Here is a 23,282-nt window from a genome sequence, read left to right on the forward strand (position 1 = left end):
CACTTCTCTTCCATGGCACTTCGGCAAGATAAAATCCACACAAATTTTGCTCACCTTTTCATGCATTGCTTATTTTCATATGTAACAGATGACACTTTATCTCACTGGCTGATTACATTACAGACTGCTAGAGCAATATAACATGCAATTATAAAATCTTATAGCAAGAGCAATTAAAATCATAATGGGATCTGGACTTTTAGATAAACACTGCATTGAGAGATTCTGTGTATTTTTGCTATCCTTTTGCTAAGCTGTGACAGAGTAAAGAAAAGTTTCAGAGGGAATTAGCCTCAGAAAATGACTTTAATTTTGCTCTGCTACATTAATCTCTCTTTATAATGACATTATCTGAAAGGGTCATGGACTCTAATTTGAAAAAACTGCTGTGTTAAGTAGCCAGCTTTAGTTATCACTTTCTAGACATGTTTTTCAGTTCCAGTGGATGAGAGACAAATGACAGCTGGGAAGTTATTAAGAGACAAGCAAGACAACTGATAGTAGAATTGTCTTAAATTTACAACCAGAAAATTACAAACAACCTTACACCCCCTGTAGCCTTTGCAGAAGGTCTTACCAGAAGTAACTGAATGTAAGCTACATGGATCATCTAATTAACGGTGGCTTCATATAAGCAGTGTTTAATATCTTTTAATCGAACCCTGGCATGATACCCCCATGGTGCTCTTCATTTAGGCAGGTGTGAACATAGCAACTGCATTCGAGTGTGGACCAAAACAGCCTGAGTGAGGTATTCTTGGCTGGCTTTCAAGCAAACTCTGTGTGTATTTGCAAAAGGTCTATTTACCTTTTCTGTTGCTGTATTTCTGACCAGTGAACAAACAAGGCTTCATCACACTACTGAGAATGTGCTGGTTAAACTAGTAAATAACCTACTATTGGTACCAATCAGGATTGATCTCAGTGCAGGTTTCGATACTATAGACCACAAAAATCTTCTACACAGACTACACTTAGATCTTACATGACTGATTTCTATCAATAAATGTTCAAGGTGATTTCTTTGTTCATATAAAGGTAAAGTTTGATGTTCCACAAGTGTCTGTTCTAGGCTCACTGCTTTCACAAGCAAGTTGCCCAGAAGCTCAGAGATCTCTGCTCACTGGAAAATATAAAAAAAAAAAAAAATTGTGTACTATTTCACCTCAAAATGTCTAAACTGTTTTCTTCTGGTTTGACTTTAATATCAAATTAATATCAAAGTGTTTTGATCTGAAACTTCATCTGAATTCTGTAAGAAACCTCACTAACACTTTCACACGAAATGGAAGTGCATATTTTGAACCAAGTGTCTTGGACAACATTTTGGCTTCTTTTTCTTTTCGACTGGCCTTGACACTCTGTCCTAGGCCTTTGCGTGGGTGTATTTGTGTGTATTCAATCAGACTCACCCTGCGCTGCCAGAGGTGACATGTGCTGATGGCTGCGGCGGTGGATCTGGTGCCTGTAGGCGTACACGACCAAAACCAGCACCATGATGCAGCCCATAATTCCTCCTGCTACTGGACCCACGGGTGCACTCTTAATCATGTTAAGAGACGCCACCTCTTCATCTGGAAAAGAATGGCAGAAAGAAAGGGGTGTTAAGATCTGTAAATGTGTATTTACACATAAAATACACATTTTTTCCCCAGGGAAAAAACAACAATATATGGCTAATAAATCACTAACGGTGTTCACCTTAAACATTATAAAATGTAAAGTAATAGTGTTGTATAAACTTTTATTTAACCATTATCCATGTTCTTATAAAGCAAACAAAGGTCCAAATTAAATTCCCAGACCGTCTAAAGAATGTGTAAGCTCACCTAAAAGACCCATGCCATCCACATAAGGACTCTTGGCACCTACGATTCCCCCAAAACACTCCTTCTGTAGAGCACAGTAAGGTTTGTCCAGCTGTGTCTTTCCGTCACTGTCTACCACACACCACTCGCAGTCCAACACACCAAAGCAGTCACTGCAGGAATACACGCATGAAGTTTGCATGAAAGCAGTTGAAAAAAGCACAATAAATATAGTGCCAAAACAAGAAAAAAGAAAGAAAAAAAAGCATTTTGTTATTAATACAAAAACACAAACGTCACTAGCACCAATTATACATAGTCATAGGCATGAGTCACCACCAGGGGTCAATCTGTGTGCAGTGGTTGTAATAAGCCATGTGTGTTAACACCTCTTTGATAAAGATGTAAAGATGAAGAGGTCACCCATCTGTCCTTTACCATTAGTAGAGAAAGCATGACTTCAATCGCCCTAAGCTCTCCTAAATGACTACAGTGGCTTTCTTTCTATACCTGCCTGCATCAGATTAAAAAAAAAAAAAAACTGATACCTGCCTACAAAGCCAAAAGCAGACCCACATCTACCCATCATACCTTATCACAGTCCGCTCCGCACCAGCTTCCCTTAGAGCCTCCAGCATAGGGGTGTTACGCAATGTGGCTATCTGTATCTCTTTACTGCTGTAAAAATCTGTAACTGTGTCTGTATTTGGATTAAAATCTTAAGTACATGTGGCCAAAACTTGAAAGAGTTTTTTTTTTTCCTTTTTAGTTAAATATGACCCCTACCACTATCCCCCTGGAAACACCGAAAAAACAAACAAAAAAAACAAAAACAAAAAAAAAAAAGGTAGGAATGCCAGCACTGTCAGCATGGTGTGTGGCTCTGTAAGTCACTCTACTGCACAAAGATTTTGTTAAAAACAAGACGACAGTTAAGCAGTTCCATTTATTTAATCTACTTATTTGTCTAAGTTTTAAGTGCATAGTTTTAACTCCAGCATTAGCGTTAGCAGTGCACTGCTAATTTGTTGTAAATACCAGTAAAGTGGTTGTTTTCTATACTAACCACTAATTTATGTTTGCAATATTTATTTTCACTACTTTTTGCAAATACAACCTTTAAAAATTTCTGCAACGTTTATGTCTTATTTCAGTGGTGACCACATAGAAGACCTAAATTTCTGGAGTTGCTATGGTGACAAAATTATGTTGCCTTCAAACCCATGTTGTCACTGGCTCTTGGTTCCAGACCAGCAGCACTTTGGTGATGGAACTGAATCAAATTTTTGAGCCAAGAACCGTCTCTTTAGTGGTGGAAACGGCACCGGCACCAGCTGTCATCTTGTCTGTGGAAAGGGTTTGTGCGTGCATGTGTGTGTGTGTGCTGGACAGAGACTTGGGTCTCTGGACATGAGCTGTGCAGACTGACCTGCTGGTGAAGCGCTGGCTGCATCGAGTGTTGATGCACTGAGGCAAAGTGTCCTGCAAACTAGACTCAATCACTGTCATTGACAAGGGCTCTTGGTGTACATCACAGCTTGGATTCCTGAACACACACACAGGCAAGTCTATAACTGTAATGTGATGACTGAGATTACAAACAGCTCAACAAACACATCTCCACACAAAAACATGTTTGTTTTTTTTTTTTTGTTTTTTTTTTTGCAACACACAAAAATGCTGTTCTTTGCAGAGCTGTGGAGATATTAGTTAGCATTATGAGTCATCATCCTACACACACACATACACACACACACACACACACAGTCTAAAGTGTTTCTCTGCAGGGATCTGAAATAAAATTCTGACAGATGGTCCTTTACCAGCTCTGTGCTTAGAGGAACTCTTCTGCTCAAGGATACAGGTGGATGGGGATTTACCCAAAGTGACAAACAAGAACATGAAAGACTATAGATGTCTATTAGTCCACATTACATGTTAGTTGCTCCATTAAAATAGTCACCTTTATCCTATAACCATAATGCGCAAAAACATTTTAAATATGTGACTTAACTACGTGCAAAACGCCTGCCACAAAATGCCTGTAATGTTCTAGACAAAGAAAATGTTCTACACTTTAATGTTCTACACTTTAAATAACACAAATCTACATACAAATCCTCTAGATCCTCCAGACTAGCACAGAGTAAATATTTTTAAGCAGCCTTCAAGGTTACAGTATACAATTTTAGACACAGCTTATGACAACAATCATGACAATAGTGGAAAGCTAAAATAGTTTTATGACAACTAAACATCAAAGCAGACAGAGACAGTAGGAAAAGACTGAGAGTGTACATTTCCGCTGCTGCAGATCTGTGGAGATTTACCTGTTTTCTGCATTAGTGAGATTGCCAGTACACTCATTCACCTCCAGAGGGCACTCACATGGACACTCACACTCATTCTGCTCCATTCTGGGAAGAAAATAGAAAAAAATGAAGAATTATCCTCTTCGAAAATTAGTCGACGAAAAGATCAATATCATATGGAATAAAACTTATTCCATATTACAAATGAAGAATAATGTAGACAGGGTGAAGCATTATTCCAGCATGATGAAAAAGGCACCTGTGGCAGTTTAGGCAGAGGCGGTCCACAGTGCTGCACGCACAGAAGGCCAGCGAATCGCAAGTCTCATTCACGATGCCTGCAAACGCGTTGGTTCCTGGAATACGAGTGAGTCTGTACTTTGAGCAGTGACTGCCGTGAACCAGGTTCGTCAGATCACCCTGGAAATCACATAACAATCACACAGTGTCAAAGAATACCACAAACATGCAGGATTTCTGCATACATATCAGCGTCAATGGAACATTAAAGTGATTCAAATGTCTCATAGTATGATTACACAGCAATAATTTTTTATTTATTTATTTTTTGAGACTGCAAAGATAATTATCAACAATTGATGCTATTACACTGTGTAGCACCAGAGGGCGGTATGACACAACCAGACAGAAGTGCAAATCAAAATGTGAGTCTGGACTACACTGTGCTGGGAGGGCCGGACCAGCATCATTGTGTGAAGACCAGCTGCAGAATTTTATCCTTCCTTATCTCACCAACACAACAATTATAACAGCAAACATAAGCCACTACTACTCCAGAACAGAATTTAAATCACCTCAGCACAAAAAAAAGTGTGGAAAAAATGTGGAATGCAGTCATACAGATGGAAAAAATACAATCAATAAATTCACATTCATCCAATTTCAGTAAGCGCTTTAGCCTGGTAGGGGGGCAGTGGATCCGGAGCTTATCCCAGGAACACTGGGCACGAGGTAGACTGGACACCATCACCAGACACCATGCATTCACATTCACACACTCATCCACATCTAGGGGCAATTTGGACTAGGCAATCCACCCACCTGAAAAGTTATATACTGTTTATTGCTAATTCATCTGTACTTTATTCTTGCACTGTGCTGTCTTTAGCTGTGATAGCAATGCAAATGACCACAAAGAAGTGTCTGCACTCACCACAATGCTAGTGTTGAACTTGTAGAAGCGCTGCACTGTGCGATCACTGAAACTGTTACACAGCTTCTTCTTCACAAAGTTCGGGTGGTTGAGGATATCGTTTGCCACCAGGGGTTCCTACAAAAAAAAAAAAAAAAAAAAAAAAGAAAATTAACTTTCAGACTTTCTTTGCAAATCACACAGGGGGAAAAAAAGAAGAGAAACAGTTATAAATACATGTATGCAATTATCCCCATGCCCAGAGCAGAGACAAATCTGCATCTAGTAAACACATCTCACGTCTGAGCAGTCAATCAGTGCAGCAGTGTGTGAATGGGTACCTTATGCGTGATATGCTGCTGTTCTGCTGGAGCGTGGCCTTTAGGGTCGATCAATGTGGGGTGGGCCACCAGGTAGCCTCTGTCCTCCATAATAAAACACCTACACACAGTGAGAGAAGAACAACATCTGATAATCAAGAGAAGACAAGATACAAGAAAATAAATACACGCTGTACAAGTGGATCTAGCACAATAAGTATGACTGCAAGTGGATCTAGTACAAAATGTATTTTTATATAAGATTCATGCACGATATAAACCTGTCCACTGGTTCTGTTGTTTGATTCAATACTGATATATACACACAACAAATCTGTGTATATAAGATTCCATTTTCCATTCATAAAGCTCCTTCGGTGGCACAAACAGTGAAAACAGCTTACAACGGCACATTTTTACCAGAGGAGGTATAATAGAGTGTATTGTGAAAACATTAGGCTCATGGACATACTAAAAGGAAGGAATGCAAGTGTCCAAAGGCCCGGGTGCAAAGGGTGTGTTCCACTTTCTTTAGAAAAGCTCAGATCCATGAGGCAGCTCAGAATAGTCCTCACTATTGTGCATGCCACACTGGGCCATTCCACTCAGCTAATCCTGTTTAATGGCTCTGGCACTCGGAACACTGAGAACACTGAGACCTGACCCCTTCTGAGCATGAGAAGACCAAGAAAGAGAGAGAGACAGAGAGAGAGAGAGAGAGAGAGAGAGGGAGAGAGAGAGAGAGAGAGAGAAGGGGGGTATGGAGTACGGAGAGGGGGAGGGGAGTGCACAAACATTTAGGAGGGAAAAAGAGAGGTAGAGGAAAGAGAGGAGAGGAGACGGGACGAGAGTGCTGGCACTGAACAGAACAGGATGTGTCTGGAATGCGCTCATAATCAGCTTATCTCCTTTTGTGTTTCTCACCACCTCGCATCTTTCTCTCCTTTTAAACACTGCTCTGGTAATTATTCCTTGGACTTTATCCACTATTTTTCATCTGTTTTTCACTACTTTTTTTTTTTTAATTCAGACTCTCAGAACAATTATGCTTCTCTCACCCCCCACAAAAAAAAATGGGGAGAGAAAAAAGAGGGTACTATGTGAATGCTGCTTTTCAGAGACGGGCAAATCTGATTAGATTCATATAAAAAAGGGAGTTTTAAAGAGCCTCTGGCCATTTCCCTGGAGCTCTGAGAGAGGCATAGAGCTGGATTTTGGCAGTGTGAAAGAGAGAGAGAGGGAGAGAGATGATGAAAGAGGCTGGGACAGGCTTACCGGATTTTATTTCCCTTGTCCTGGTTGCAGATGGGCAGTAGATCCAGCAGGACTTTATAGAAGTAGCGCAGGGTAAAGTCGATGCCCATTACTGCTACTGCATAGCCTGGGGCCATCTGAGAGCTAGGGAAAGAAATTGAAGGTGAGAAAGGAGAAAAGGATTTGAGTAGTACACACCTAGGTTAGAAAATCCTGCTTTAATTAATCATTGCTGAAAAAAAAAACATAATAATATATCTAACATTTGAATGCGATAAATATTTTTATAATTAAACAAAAAAAAGCAGATATTGGTTGGTTGTATATCTATTCAACCCCCGGGTCAATATTTGATTAAAAAATTATATGTCTATCACCTTTAAACCTTGAAAACCTGATATTTTTGCATAGTGCACCTAATGAAGAAAGTAACCATACAACATGGTGCTACCACCATGCTTCACTGTGAGGATAGTGTTCTCAGGATGATGAGCAGTGCTGGGTTTCCACCAAAGGTTGTGGAGGGGAAGGGGAAAACTCTAAACAATCATTATTTACATATGATAAAAAAAAAAATACTGCCAATTTCAAACAATTTCATCATATTCCTATATACAACAAGCTTTTAACCCACATGATTGATTAGACGTTTTTTTGGATAGCAAACAGATCACACAAGTGCAACGAATGATGCAATGACTCGCACCAAAAGCCAAACATTCTGACTCAGACATTAACTCCAAAGCTGATGTCATATATCTAAACTCCCAAAATCTTCCAAACAACCATATAAACACATTACGTTTCTATTTTTACGATGCATCAATGTGAGCAGCTGTCAAATTCAATTCTGCATGACAGAATCTTCCTCGGCCAATAAATATCCGTTCTGATTCCGACCTCATATGCCTTCAAATTCTCTATAAATAATGCATTTCCTGACCTAGAGGCGTGGATGGTGTGGCTGATGGTGACTACATAGCCGGCTCCACCAACATCCAGGTAAGGTCCGGTGAAAGTGATCAAACCAGGATTGGCCACAGCATGCAGATACCTATAACAGCAAAAGGATCAAATGTCAAATCAGTTAATTAAAATTAAAAATGGCTTCCATATTCCATTCAGTTACCTTATAGTCAATCTAAGGATAGCATTGAGCTGTACCTTTTACTCATTATATTAATGCCCTGCAATCAGGACCTGACAGGGGTGAATTTGAATAATAAAACTGTGTGAAACTAAAAACCTCAGGTTTACATCTGCATAGAAAATAGCATTAAGAAGAGCAGTGCACAAGAGTCCAGTACTCTTTAGTCTGCAGCTCATCACAAGCTCCCAGGGAGTCTGGAAGGCTTTCGGTGTTGTGTTAGAGCATGGAGACCTGTGCCCTCAGGCCCTAATCTCACCATTGTCTCCTGGTGGGGTCAAAGGCTTTGTCCATCAGCGAGCCGGGGTAAATCCGCAGCACCCCATTGGGCGTTGCTATGTAACGGCGCACAATATAGCAGTTCAAGCTGCTCAGCTCCATGAGACTCAGCCATTCGTCTGTCACGTGACTCGTCGCCATCACATCATTCCTGACAGACGACTAGGGAAGAAAAAAAAGATGATGTTGAGAGTTGGGTTCCACTAGGGTTCCATCAAATCTGTTCAATTATTGAAAGAAAGAAGAAAAAAGGGAAGAGAAGGAACATAGGAGACCAAAGATGGCCTCCTAATGGATGTGAATTTGAGTGTTCATGTCTGAGTTTAGAACACATCATTGGCGTGTTTGCACAGAGTTACGACTGCAACGTTTTATTTGACTGAATTTCACCATAACTGGTGGCTTCATGTTTCATGGTGAACAAAATGTACTATGATGTACTTCAACAAAGCCAAATTTGCATCATTGACCAGTAACACAACTTTACTGACCTCTGAAAGGCTCATCATTTGTATTGAAGTGCAGTAGATCCAAAATAGAGAAGGCGCTAACTTTAGCAGGGTGAAGCCATGAGATTTTATATAATACTTTCCAACTTGGCTATAAAATATTTGATAAAAAGAGGCAGTGGTACACACTCAGTCAGGAGGCTGAATTGACGGCACTTTCATGCTTTACGTTTTATGGTCGGCAAGTTTGCTAGTTTAGCTACTTTATCTAAAATGCTATGTATAGTTAAATTGCTAACTCTACCAAAACTGAGGATTTTTTCAGCTGCCAATGATCCAGGGACACACCTATTTTGCAAATTTCGAGTGTGCATGCGGCCTCTAGCATAAATTGGTCTGTGTAACTCAGGCGGTGGGGTGTGTGTTTTGCTTCAGGCCCGGGGTGGCTATGAGGCGTGTATCATCATGCTTTGGTGTTTGTAAAGTAAGTCATTATTTCAGTCATAAAAAGCAAGCACATTCCATTTGTCATGCAAAACAAATATAGTCCCAAACAACTTCATATGATCCGTTCTTCAGTCCATCTTGTACATTTTTTTTGTGTGTGTGTTTGTGTACCTGCAGGCCGGGTTTTTGTAATGAAGTGTATGCTGTCACTCAGGAGACAGTGAAGTTTAACTGTGTGTGTGTGTGTGTACCTTCAGGCTCGGGTTGGCACTGAGGTGTGTGTCACTCAGGAGGTAGGGTGTATGTGTACCTTCAGGCCGGGGTTGGCTATGAGGCGTGTGTTATCACTCAGGTAGGCTGTGTAGTGCTCCACCATGCGTTTGGTCTCTGGCTGACTCAGGTGCTCGTAAGGAGAGGAGAAACTCCCGGCTGATAACATCACGGTTGGGCTCTCTGTGGAGACAAATACACTTTAAAAGGCTTACACAGAATGATGTAATCCTCCATGCACAGCAATGATACTTAGTAATGTGAACTCAGATTATTATTATCATTGTTTGCATTTTATTATTGTGAAAAAAAGTTGTTGTGAAAAGAATAGTACAATCATCACATTTACACATTAACATTGCTGAGGAAAATTCATGAGTTTGACGGGGAAAAAAAATGCAAGCAACGCGAAACAATGTGAACCAGAAATGGTGAAAAGGCTACCATTAGAATAGAAAAGGACCTTTTCTCTCTCAGCTATGTAGCTTATAAGGAGAACCAAAGTCATTTTTAGATATTAATAGCCTGTTATTAAGTTTAATTTTAGTATGTTAGGTTGATCAACTTGTATGTTTATGGATATATGTTTTGTATAAAACATTCTGCACTAATTAAATGGTTTGACATTAAGTTGATCTGTAGACCAAAGCACTGTGAAATACTTGAATCTGAGTGGTTAGAAGGTGATTCAGCTCATTCATGGGAACTTGTATGATGGACACTCCACATAATCTAAAAAATGATTTTAAAAAAATATGCTCTTATTTAACAAACATCTAATTTTGTAAAGCTTGTGTAAGGAGGCTAACATTTATGGCAGGAGCTTCCACTGTCAGTGCTGTCTGTAAGCTTTAAGCTTTCCACCATGAAAAAGTCTTATTAACTTCAAGAAAGAAAAAAAAAAGAGGCTGGTGATGGAACAACTGTTTATGACTGCTATAACATAAATGATAACTGGTTTCACTGATGTTCCACAACATTAAATGTAACTATAAATGGATAAAAAGTATAATGTGTTGTTCTTTAAGAAATAAAAATAGTAATTGCAAGTTGGCAAATTGCTATTTGTATAAGAGGAAGAAAAATACTTTTGGGACATGCTTTTTAGGGCAATAATCACCCTTAGGGTGATGATGGATCACACCACTCCGTTGTTAATTATTTTTCCTATAACACCATGTCCTGAAGTGTTTTATTCTTTACATGACTAATTGTTACTTCGCACAGAAATAGTGTTGCGCCAGTGTTGCATAACCCACCTGTCTAATGACAGTCAGCTATTTTAACTGTTCTAAACAATTAAATTATTCATCCAGTTGTTATGAGGAAATTAATATCACACAAGCCGACACTGTACACCACTTTTATTCAAAGAATCGGTTTGGTGACTGGTCGAAATCCTAGTGCATCAGTGTAACGGTGTGGTTTCAGGTTTCGGGCTGCTTACCCACAGTAGCAAGCTGTTTGAAGTGCAGGCAGGAGCTGGGTTGGCCCAGCAGGTCCAGCCGGTGGTACAAGAGCTTACTGCTGGGGGCAGTGTTCAGGTTCTTCAACTGCTTCACGGGGATCTCAGGCTGAACGTACACTATGCACAGGATGAAAGACGTGTCCTGCACCTACACAGCACACACCAAAAGCAATGAGAGTAGTGTGAAAAATGTGAAAACATTTGCATGACAAATCTTTTGATGCTTATGTAAAATCTGATATCTATGTTACATAGTGTTGCCTGGAGTGTTGGCATCAGTGGGACAAGTTAGGTCAGATTACCTAATATTAAGTATCCTACTATATGCTATTGCATTTACAGAGAGCAGTACACACACCAAGATCACATACTCTAGTTCACAAGAACTGAAGTCACTTTAATGGCAAACATGATTACTTTCAAAATAAGAAATGTTTTATGAGCCAGAATAAAAACACTGGAGCTCATAATACAGCCACCTCGTCTGATAAATGGGTTCTGGCACTAAGGCACTAAGGCATTCTTCTTTATATGAAACACTCTGGGAAGGAAGACAGAGTCAAAAAGGTAAGTGTTAAGCAGAGTGTTCCAGAAATCATAGCAGCTAAAATATGTTTTTACTGAAGCTTACCTTAACTGTATATTTATATAATTTAGCAGACACCATTATTCAGTACAACTTGATCGTATTCTTAGACCCTGTCCTGTTTGTAACTAGCATGGGGATATGTTTCCATCAAAAACAGTTCTAAGAATAGTATCTAGCCAAAATCCTGTTAGAGAGGAGTTCGTATGAGTTGGTACAGCAACAAAAACAGTACAGTTTTTTTTATTGCTCATGACGACACTGTTGGACAGCTGAGAAAAGTAGACATGGCTGAAAATGAAGATTTATATTTTTGCCATTGCCTACCAATTTAGGTTCACTGGCTGAAATGCACACAGTGAGCCATAACTGAAGCTGGAACCTAGTGGAAAAAGTGCATGTTGGGAAAAGTTGTGAAAGCACTCAAATATAGTTACGTGGGAATGTAGAAAGCCTGAGGACTGAGGTGAAACTCCATAGTTTCTTCCCCTTTCTACTATCTGACCTGACTGGATTGTCATATAAAGTAGATGAAACTAGAAGTGCACAGCATGAAGAAGACAATGTTAGCAGAAATGCCAGTACCAGTTTCCAAGCATAGCTGACATTGTAGGCGTCTCGGCTCGGATCCCGCAGACGATTCACATGCCAGGACAGAGACGAGTTGATGGGAACAGAGATCACCTGGCTACCCAGAGGCAAACTGACAGAGAACAATAAGTGTCATTAATCATCCTATAGCCTTCTATAAAAGGGTCCCTCTACCTTTTGATTGCTACGTTACAAAACATTTCATCATGGTCACCCATAATGAAGCAGTTACTCACCTGAGGATGTTCTGGCGAACAGCGGCAAATCCGGGGATATTCTCATAGTGGATGATGTCTGTGTGTAGCGGGGCTTCGGTCATCAGGTACGGACGAGTCAGGGATGGGTGCATGAGGGTGAAACCTGACAAAATAATCCAGTAGCTTAATCTAAAACTCATTACAATAATTAACCACTAGTCTCAACAGCAGTTATTTAACATAAGTTAATTATCCAGACAAACTTGAATTCTAGTAAAATGACAGTAGACGAGTAAAATAATGTGTTGCCCATGGATTTCCATCATAGCTTACACAGCCATTATTTTTTACAATTTTCATACTGGTTTCTTTATTGCCTTATTGCACACAGAGGTGTCAATATTCCTAACTACAAAATCTTACCAAGCGGAGAGGAAAAACATTACCACAAATATCTAGTCTGTCATTCTATTTCCTCCACCAGGTGTGCACCAAGCAACAGTAGAAAACAAGAAGGCAAGTCTCATTTGTTTGATACTTAATAAGCAGCTCCTGCTTTTTTTCCACCAAAAAAAAAAAAAAAAAAAAAAAAAAAAAAAAAAAAAAAAAAAAAAAAAAAAAAAGAGATCACAGTTCCAGCCACTTGGTTTTTACTGGCTCATAAGACTGATGCTCATGAATTCTCAGGTCAGAATTAATTCAAAAAAGAAACTGCAAATGTATCTTTCACATTCGCCTTCATAAATTGTCTTTTCTACTGGGTCATCTTTATTCGCATTCTTTCTGACCATTGTTTTATCTGAAAACCCTGGTTCTCAGGTGTCTCCTGTATTGCCTTAGAAGGGGGTCAAAAATAGTAAATGCTACAGCTTTTACAACATAGATGTCGGGACCTCTGCATCTACTCATACTTGAAGAGTACCATCCTGTTACTGTGTGTCTTCTTATGTTCCGGACAAAAGCCAAAATGCTTTGGAAGCCGATAGAGGTTGAACCAGTAAAACTATACAGACATTCATCATACAGTCATTATCTTATTACTCTTATATAATTTGCATTAGTTGCTTAGTTCTGCCATAATTATTCTATTCATGCCAGGACATATTCTTCATTGTATTGTAAACTATGTGTTGATGACACTTCTCTTTGTACTATGCTACATTGAGAAGTGTAATTTTGGTTGTATGTAGAAATACTGTTCACACTTTTTTCGCACACAGATTTATTGTATTTGAACGCTCGCAACATTCTTGAAACACGTGGCAATAACCCTTGAATTTGACAATGCTAAACTGCAACACGCCCCTCGAAAAAGGAGCTTTTAATCCTTAGTGCCATGCCTTGGCTATGGTTTACTGAGTATTTTGTGAGCAGCTGGAGATGGCAGGTGCATCATCCTCTCACCTGGAGAGGGGAGCTTCAATTTCTCAAGAGATCACAAGCTTAGCCTCATTAATGTAAATGAGATTGAACTCTAATAAGCACCACTTACTTTTGCTCATTTATTCACTATAGCTTGTTATTTAATTTACCCTAACCTGGAAATTTGTTGATTTAGGAACCCAAGTAGTCAATGTCGACTATTACAAATGCATTTTTAAACAATAACAAATAGAGATCAGGTCTGAGCTAATCTGCCATAAACAGTAGATAAAATAAAATTTAACAAGTACACACCACTACCAACTGCAGCAGAGTGGCAGACGTTCTCAGAAAGGTTCCAAGTGCTTATACAGCAGTGTTTTTGTTTTCTGAAACAGGTGCTTTTCTCTAATGGACTGTTCAGTTGATCTAGCAGACCTCTGAGTGAGTGTCAGATGCAGGTAAACCATTTTAAAGACTAAAGCTGTTCCACTGCATGATGTATGACAGGGTTGTTGCTTCCAAGTTAGTGCTCAAGAGGTAATTATGCTGCATTATGTTACACAAGTTACTGCAAAACTGCTGCAAAATTACTGAACCCCACCACCACATCAGTGTTCATACCTTTGTTATCTATGAGGAAGGTGTACGAAGCCAGCGAGTCCTGGTAGTAGGTGACGTCCTCGAGGATATAAGCAAGGTTGACATCCACTCCCACAACTCCAAGCAGCAGGTTCCCAAAGTAGCATGGCCGGCTGACTGTCATAATGAAGCCTAGGGGAAACAAATAAAAAAAGAAAACCAGTTCTCCTTAGCATCTCTGTAATTAAGCAAAAGCAATAATGAACACAGTGACGTCGTAACCTCTTGGATACTCTGAGGCATCAAAGCATTGGAGTGATTGTTGATACACTAAACCCAGGGTCAATCGTGAGGGCCAAGCCGCTTGACCTGACAACCCAATGCAAATGACAACTTATTCTCAAGTGGCTAAGTGGGCTAAAAGCACCATGAATGCTGTTCCAGGTTAACTTGACGCTAGAAGGATTCACATATATTATATACATACATACATACATACATACATACATACACACAGACATTATATATATATATATATATATATATATATATATATATATATATATATATATATATATATATATATTCACGTATACTATATACTATACTTCATTATGTGACTTTTGAATTTGAGTGTTCAACATTTGACTGGAAATGCTAGGACTACTACTCTTACTGCTACTAATAATACTGAATAATTATAATAATCATAATAATAATTTTATCGTTGGGTTAATGTTACCAAGATGACATAACTAGAGATGATAAAAGAACACAAATTGACTGATCCTGTGGGAAAAATCAATGTACAGTAGTCATAGTGTATGTGTGCGCACGTGTGTTGCGATTCTAAGAGTTTAACCAGTGTAAATATGAGACACAGCAACAGGTTGTGTCCTAACTCACCATCGCCCATCTGATCAGCGTAGGGCAGGCTGAAGGAGGCCACATCGATCATACGGTTGGGCAGGTTGATGTAGAAACGGCCCACGCTGGTCTCCAGGTTACTGAGCTGGTTCAGCACCATCATGCTTCCCTTCACAACAGGGAGCGTGGTACGATCCGAAATGCTGTATTTAGCGGAGTTCTGCTCTGCCAGGTCACGCATAAACGCCAACTCCTTCAGACCTGTTACTCCCTCTGCGTGCAAGAAACATTTAGGTGTTTTTATTAAAGAATAATAACCATGACCATCACCACCACCACCACCACCACCACCACATTGGATCCACAAATTTTCATGTCTCTCTACAGAGATGCATTGCTGACACAAAAATCCCATCAAGCAGGGAGGGGGAAAACTCCCAAAAATCATAGCATAAGTCAGTAGATGACATTTTTGTTCTTTTTTCTCCCCAAAGATGTGCTCCAAGCAACAGTAAGAAAACAAAAGTCCAGTGTGACTGCTGCTTATTTTGCTGCTCCTTAATTTTTTAGCTGACCAAAACAGACCAAAGTATGGTCTGAATGAGGCTCGCAAATTTCCTTGTCAAATTTCTCCTAGATTAAAATAAGCACAAAGCAAAAATAACCACAACTGGATGCAGATGCGGCTCTTTCACATCATCTGTCCTTTCTCCTTCAGTGAACTGCCTTTTAGTTACATTCGGACTAATGTAACTAATTTAGCTGAAGAAGCAGAAAAGCATTTCAGGTGGTTCTAGTATTGCTGTAGCAAGGGGTCAAATCTTGTAAATGCTATGGTTAAACCCTGGATATTTGCACCTCTGTCTATAAAAAGAAACTACTTGAGACCATTTTTAGACGTGAAAACTGATCAAGATCTCTGAATCCCTGAAAATTAAACTGCAGGAAATTTATACCTCTCATTTTTTAACTAATCAACAGTCAGAACTATGCCGAATTAATCTGGGACTGATAATCCTATAACTACTAACAGGCCAGCTGTAAGACCTGCATCTGTGGCAAAAGTAGTTCACTTTTAATAACAAGGTACATGGCTTAGAGATGGATGTTAAGGGATTTTGGATCAATGGTGTTTAATGCAATAAATTAATTTGATATAGAGTGAAATATGGGCTGAAACAGGACTTTTTTAGAATCTTTTCCTCCCAACTGTCTTCTGATTTAGTTATTTCCAACTGCCACTCCATTTCAGTGGGGTTGAAATTTGACTGATCTTCTTATGTGTGTTCCAGTCAGAGCTACAGCACAATTCTGCTCTTCATATACCACCATGCTAATCAAGTCCAATCATATTTCTGTCATCTACCGCACAAAAAGCCCTCTGCACACTTTCATGTCACTGAGTGCCCTTTGATGTGCTCTGCTGCTTTTCTCTTTCTTCCTTTAGACATCCTGCATTTTAATTCTCCTCATGCCGAACTAATGTATGTTAATAACAGGCTAATGCATGCAGAGAGAGAGCCAGGTGAGGAGGACAAAGGAGAGGGCTTTCTTATGATATGCACACAAATACAGAGACGGAGAGATGAAAGGGTGAGGACGGAGCGAAACATTTTATAGAACTAAGAGCATGTATATGCATGCATACACAAATACACACACATCAAAGCTAATCAATGACTAAGATGAATGTGTCTGTAAAGTGCAAGTCATGATGGCGGATAAGAAAAGGCTGGAGTGTGTGTTACCGTTGATAAGAGCATAGGTGAGGATCATTACGGAGTTGTTGAGGTGCCGATTCTCCTCTTTAACCACGTTTAGAGTGGCTCTCTTCTCATGCTCTGAGGAGTCTCGAGAGGTGACGCCCGACGACAGGTAGATTATCACCATATCAGTGTCTGAGAGAGAGAGAGAGAGAACATTAGTAAAGCTCTATAAGATTCAGTTCAGATCTAGGTTCTCGCTGTATCAGGTGGCTTACTGCTGTGGGGTCTGCCCATGCTGCTGGTGTTCCTCAGAAGCTGAAAGGCCTTCTGGAAGCCCATGGCATGCTGGGTAGCACTGTCTGAGGACTTAATGCTGTTAATGAACGTGCTCATCTTGCGCTTGGTCTCACTGGTGGCAGGAGACAAGAAGCTCTTATAGCATTGATCCAAGGAGCAAGAACGAACCGCATCAGCCACTGTCAACAACGAGATCTGCAGAGGAGGAGGAAAAAAGATATTATAAGTCAGATTTAGAGAATAAGAAACACAAACACACTTGATATCTTAACGAAACAAAAGCAATTGAAGGATTTCAAATATCCAAGACAATTTTAACAGGCTTTTAAGATTACATTTTCCATTTAAACTGGAGATCAGAGACTTTCTTAGTACTACCATAAACATTATTTAAGAGCATTATGTATTAAATCCTTTAAAACTATTAACTATCTGATATGCAAATTAATAGACAATGAGGCAATGACAATGTTTTAGCCACAGAATTTAAGAGCTGAGTTTGGTAAGGCGGTACTAACTAACTTACTGTTGAAATCATTGTTGAGTTATATGGCATATTTGGACAGGTTTGGCTACTGTTAAATAATTAGCTGAGAATATGATGATACTGAATTCCCATTCATGTCTATCTGTAAGAAATATAGGCTAGTTTACTTGGTTTACTTAACTTACCTGTTAGCTATTTGGGGGAACAGAAGGATGTGGGGTGTATCCAAATTGTATTTTCATGGATAATCATAACACCACTATTATACATCTGAACTATTCTGTTTTTAGAAAGTCAACACATGCAGACTGTGTTCTGTATACTTCTAGCTGTGTGTGTATGGATGTTCTCACTTTGTCATGTTCGTCAATGGAGTTGAGAATGACGAGAGCGGCGTCGCGGGCGATCTGGAGCTGTGTCTCGCTGACAGAGGCGCCGTGGTCGATGAGCACCACCACATGCTTTGACTGTGGCCTCACCGCTGACACATACACAGGCCTGACAAAAAACACACATATAATCAGGTTTAAAACCTTCATACAACCAAAGTGAATTTCAGGGCATTCAGAAAAGTCCTTCTGGTAGCTGAGGTTTTAGAAGTGATTAAAGGAGAGAAAGAATGAGAGAAAGAGAGTGAGAGAGAGAGAAAGGAACTACTTAAAAACCCAATGTGGACTAGAGTGGAGCACTCATGTTCTCTTATCTTTACCTCCAGCTGCCCTCTGTACACTGTTTTTGCAATTCAATTCAATTTTATTTCTATAAACATTGTCACAAAGCAGATTTCCAAAAATCCAGGCCTAGATCTAGATCTTTCATGAGCAAAACAGAGACAGTAGGAAGGAAATCCTCTGTGACTGCTCTGCTAGGTTCCTGTTTCCGAGGTTCTCTACATATTAGTTGCTTCATGTTGCTGAATAATTCTTAGGGCTTTTGCACACTTGGTCCAAATACATGAGTTTGTACTGCAGACAGATTCTGGGCCTGTTTGGGGGCGGGGCCGTTTGCTTTCACATAGAAGAATTCCTTCCAAATCATGGACACTTTAGTGCATGAAGCCTTGCAAAATGGTAAACATTAGGTTCATCCATTTATATTATTTTCTTTTGGGAACAACACTCTGGCAGCAGCAGCAAAGAACGATGCTTTCTGGATACACGCCATTTCGTTGTGCAGGAATACCTCTAGTCTAGTTTTATATATCAATAAGGCATTCTGTATCCTCCGCTGATCAAAACAATTCTTTCCTCCGCATCACGTAAACAGGAAGTAACATGACAAGCCAAACCAATCAAGAATAACTTGATGCGAAAGGAAGTGAATCCATGACCACCATTTTCAAAAGGACCTGGGATCTGTTCTCTGGATCACTCCCCAGCTTAAAAATAGCTTTCAAACTTCATCAATCATAGCAAATTGTCAGTGCAAATGATTGAAAAAAACACAGCTGTGAAAATGACCAAAGTGCACAAAGGTACATTAGTGTCACTACAATGTAGGAATGTAGGATGTTTTGCATAAGTATGCATTAAAGATTATTTGTATACACGTGCCAAAAAATATGCTCATCAATCATTCAGACAATAGAATGCACTCCTCAAAGAGAGCAGAACAAGAATAAGCCGGAAACAAAAGAAGAGAGAACAAGACAGAAGAAGAGCTACAAAAGCATAAAAATCCCACACTTCCCACAGACCATTTCTTGTGACCTTTACTGAGGAAACCTCTGCATACCAGCCAAATGCACAGAGCCGATTAAACCACTGAATAAACTTTACAACTTCCTAAGAATCAAACCCTGACCCTGCCACAGAAAACAGAAAACCCCAGTGGACCTGCTGGACACCATACTTGAGAAGAATGACAGTGAAAATCCGTAAGACATTTAATTTGTTGTTTTTTAATGGCTGCTTTGACATTTCTGGACTGTGCAATATGCTGCCGAAAGGCTGCTTTTATAAAAGATGCTTTCGCTGTGTTTACTGCTGAACCTCAAGCCTTCTGTTGTCTATAAAAATGAATAAATGCTTTGCCTTTACTTCTCAATATGCACTCTTTTAAAAAGGCACCAGAAAAAGTTCTTGTTCTTGAGTGATTGTATAAGTACCATTTGTAGAGAACCCTTTGGCTGATTTTGGCTTCAAGCTTATTTTTTTTATGGAAACAAATTCCCACAGTCAACTCTGTAACTGAAAATTATTTCATTTAAAAATTGGTTAAAGAATTATGGAACCAAAGGATCTTAGCAAAACGAAAAATGTTTTTAAGGAAACAGAAATGGTATTTCTTGTATGGCATCACCTTAATGAACCTTTCTTGTCACCTTTATTTTTAAAAAGTGTGTTCACGTAGACATGATTGTGCTCGTTTGAGTTGTCTGAACCATAGATTTGTCTCAGTGAACTTTCTATATGCTGTAATATTGTTGTAAATACAAGATGACTCATTTTCCATCCTGCCATGGCCCCAGGTCCGTGTGACTCACTTTCCATCACTCTCTTGTCCCAGTAGACGGGAGTTGCTAAAACCACTGAACTACACCATTTATTCAGAAGATTTCTTTTGTGGGGAATGATGGCGAAACCCTTTTTGATATGTTCGAGCCTGAATCTGACGTATTGATTGAATTTCTTGACTCCCACCTGCCTCTGGTGTGAGAACTTGCCTGATCTTGTTTACACTGTTAAAGTTAGAGCTGAATTCGCTCAGTCTGTAGTCATAACAGATTAAGAGACTGACCGTTTTTCTTGTGATTTTCTTTGCAATACACTGTTCATTTCAGTGGCTGATTGGCCTATACATGTTACAAAGATCATTTTGGAATTTTTTTTTTTTTTTTTTAACAATCAGAAGATGGCCACTTCATTCATTTATTCCTCTTCAGCAAGCGCTTCATCCTGGCCAGGGTCTTAGTAGACCCGAAGCCTATCCCAGGAACACTTAGTGTGAGGCAGGAATACACCCTGGAATCAGACACCAATCAATCTTGGGACACCATGAACAGATTCATAGCAATTTATAGTCACCAATGTATGTTTTCTGGAGGTGGCAAACTGGAGAACCTGCAGGAACCCCACGAGGATATTGGGAGAACATGTGAAACTCCACATGGAAACTACCCCGAGAACAGGATTAAACCTGGAAGCTATAAGGTTGAAACTCTACCCACTGCATAACTGCGCTGCCATGCTGTAATAGCTATTATACTTATCTACTTCATCAGATTGATGAATAATTAAAACCTATAGCATATCTGTGGAATTCTTCTTTAACCACACAAACACAGGAACTGTTGGCCACCCCAGACTTCCCATTTCTCACTTTCATAAGTACAGACCTTTGCTATTAGTTTTAGTGTAGTTACTGAATAATATGCCTTGAGATGATTAAATCAATAATATGCTAGGACTTAAGAAATGGAAAAACAACAAAAACCCATCTTGGTGTGGTTTTGACTCTCAGTGAACTATAGTTCTTAATCTGGGCAATGTAGCTGAAAGACTATTCAATTATGTTGGAACGTCTCCCAAAATGAGGGGGAAAGTGTTTTTATGGGGGAAAGTGTGATGTGATCCAAGTGATTATTCAAGCATATGGAGAGCATTTGTCTTAGGTTTCGTTCAGTTAAGTGGTCTAAATGCAAAACAAATAAAGACTGGGGCTTTTGCGCTGAAGAAAGTCTGTACGAGAGCGATACAAGGCTCCTGGCAGTAAAAATATTTCTGACAGGCTTTTTTCCAAATGTATGTGGCTTTTTACTGAGATCTGTTGATAGGTAATGCACTCTCAGCCTTCCACTGTGTCAGTGTGGTCATGTGAGTGCCTGAGTGCATGTGCATGTGTGTTTCCGCACCTGCTCCTGTGCTCATATGTGCTTTTGCAGTGAAACTTGTGAGCAGGGAACACAGTGAAGATGCCCTCCTCTGAGCTGAAGTACTGCCACTTGATGCCTGGGTTCGACTTCAGGTTGTCTGCCAACACTAAAACACACACACACGCACACACACACACACACAGAGAAGAGAAAGAGAGAGAGATAAGGACACAATGGTTATTAGCTGTAGATTTTTCTCCAGCAGCATTATACACAAAATAAATAATGTGTAGATTTCCTTTGCCAGTTCTATATAAACATTTCCTCAGAAGATCTATTCAAGTTGGATTAGTTTTACACTGGGAGGTGAGACAATTCATTATTACTGGAGAATCTCTGGGATTTTAATCCCATCTGAATCCATCATATCAGTAGACTGTGCATGTGTCCGGAAAGATTACACCACACATCACCTTAAAAAACACTAATAGAAATAACCACAGGTGATTTAAATATAAATACACACACACACACACACACACACACACACACACACACACACACAGGTTGTATATCCACCTGAACTGACATGTTGATAAAGATCCTGTTATGTCTTGTGTTAAAAGTTGTTTTGCACCTTTTCTTCAACAGAAAGTCACTCCAGGAAGTGCTCTTTTCTATTCTGTCCCAAAACAAAACCAAACATTATCCCGAACAGTCCTCAAGAGCCAGCTGTAACGCCTATCACCCAGACCTCTACAGCACTGTACTCCTGGCACACGGTAATGCTGCAGTGTTAATGTAGTGTGACGAGGCAGCCTGAGTGTGTTTTGCTTGGACATGCCTCTGGTTTGTGAGGCCCTGAGCCCAGATTCAGACAGACAAGATCATCCTATCCAAACACCCCAATCACATCGCTCACTCTGCCATAAGTGTTTATTTAATCTGCACAAGCAGGAACAAGGAAGACAGAACGAGGGATGAGTGCTAAATGACCCTCTACACCTGGATAATAGTAGTGCTATAATAGTAAAGCACAGCTTCAGGTTCAAACCAAGTTACCTATACACTGTATTTCAGCTTTCAGGGCTGTAATTAGCCCATTCTCACTAGAACAGGAGGAAAAGAGCCTATTTGAAGACCATACTGGCATGAGACGCAGACTTGCTGAAGTTGTTAGGAAAGTTTCACTAGCCATCATGAATATAGTCCTTCAAGCTTCATGAGGTCAGTGCTTCCAAAAGAAAAAAAAATTTTAAGAGTTTTTTTTTTTTTGAGTGAGACATAGAGGGCACGTTTAAGCTGAACTGATGTTCATGTTTGTAATTTCTCCAGAAGTTAGGCCAGGAAAAGATCCTCTTCTCTGCTGTGCTTATTTGATGAAACTCCAATCAGAAAACCTGTTGTAGAAACATGTTATACAAGCACTGATTTGGTCCTGTCTACATTAATGGTAGGGCAATGTGACAAATAACTCAAATCACATAATCACATAGTCATGATATATAGGTTTGCCAACAATCTACAAGTAAAATTGTATTGCTGTGTTTTAAAAAAATGTTTAAAACTGAGTTTAATGATAGTTTAGTATACATAAAAAAATAAACACTAAAAAGAACAAAAAATAAAATAAATTGTGTATATTTGAAAGTTTTTCTGATTTAAAATTATAACTGACATCAAATCAGCTGCTTATGAAAAGATATGAAAAGATCACAAAATATGGTGACATAATTTATAGCAATGTCAATATTGTATAATCATATCGGCCAGACCCAATTCATACAGTTTTTTTTTTAATGGAATTACTTTTCCTTATATAAAATCTATTGCACTAGGGTACAATTTCAATATAACCCTTTATTTATAACAAAAAACATACAAAC

The 23,282-nt window shown here is 39.4% G+C and overlaps 1 protein-coding gene across 2 annotated transcripts in view; it reads right to left on the reverse strand.

Moving 5' to 3' along the window:
- Positions 1–23,282, reverse strand: part of cachd1 (cache domain containing 1) — a 75,711-nt gene that overhangs the window by 4,475 nt on the left and 47,954 nt on the right. For both annotated transcript variants that reach the window (XM_053227679.1, XM_053227677.1), the window contains 20 exons: positions 21,436–21,562; positions 17,936–18,080; positions 17,074–17,290; positions 16,841–16,990; positions 15,132–15,365; positions 14,268–14,417; positions 12,321–12,444; positions 12,079–12,196; positions 10,887–11,055; positions 9,480–9,622; positions 8,254–8,435; positions 7,791–7,901; positions 6,869–6,991; positions 5,615–5,714; positions 5,295–5,411; positions 4,380–4,540; positions 4,139–4,225; positions 3,238–3,354; positions 1,830–1,981; positions 1,413–1,574 (listed from right to left, as the gene is read on the reverse strand). In XM_053227679.1, coding sequence (XP_053083654.1) covers positions 1,413–1,574; positions 1,830–1,981; positions 3,238–3,354; positions 4,139–4,225; positions 4,380–4,540; positions 5,295–5,411; positions 5,615–5,714; positions 6,869–6,991; positions 7,791–7,901; positions 8,254–8,435; positions 9,480–9,622; positions 10,887–11,055; positions 12,079–12,196; positions 12,321–12,444; positions 14,268–14,417; positions 15,132–15,365; positions 16,841–16,990; positions 17,074–17,290; positions 17,936–18,080; positions 21,436–21,562 — 2,889 coding nt within the window. The remainder of the gene's footprint in view (positions 1–1,412; positions 1,575–1,829; positions 1,982–3,237; positions 3,355–4,138; positions 4,226–4,379; positions 4,541–5,294; positions 5,412–5,614; positions 5,715–6,868; positions 6,992–7,790; positions 7,902–8,253; positions 8,436–9,479; positions 9,623–10,886; positions 11,056–12,078; positions 12,197–12,320; positions 12,445–14,267; positions 14,418–15,131; positions 15,366–16,840; positions 16,991–17,073; positions 17,291–17,935; positions 18,081–21,435; positions 21,563–23,282) is intronic.

The sequence above is a fragment of the Pangasianodon hypophthalmus genome, chromosome 2 (genome assembly GCF_027358585.1).
Source record: "Pangasianodon hypophthalmus isolate fPanHyp1 chromosome 2, fPanHyp1.pri, whole genome shotgun sequence".
Classification (NCBI taxonomy): domain Eukaryota; kingdom Metazoa; phylum Chordata; class Actinopteri; order Siluriformes; family Pangasiidae; genus Pangasianodon; species Pangasianodon hypophthalmus.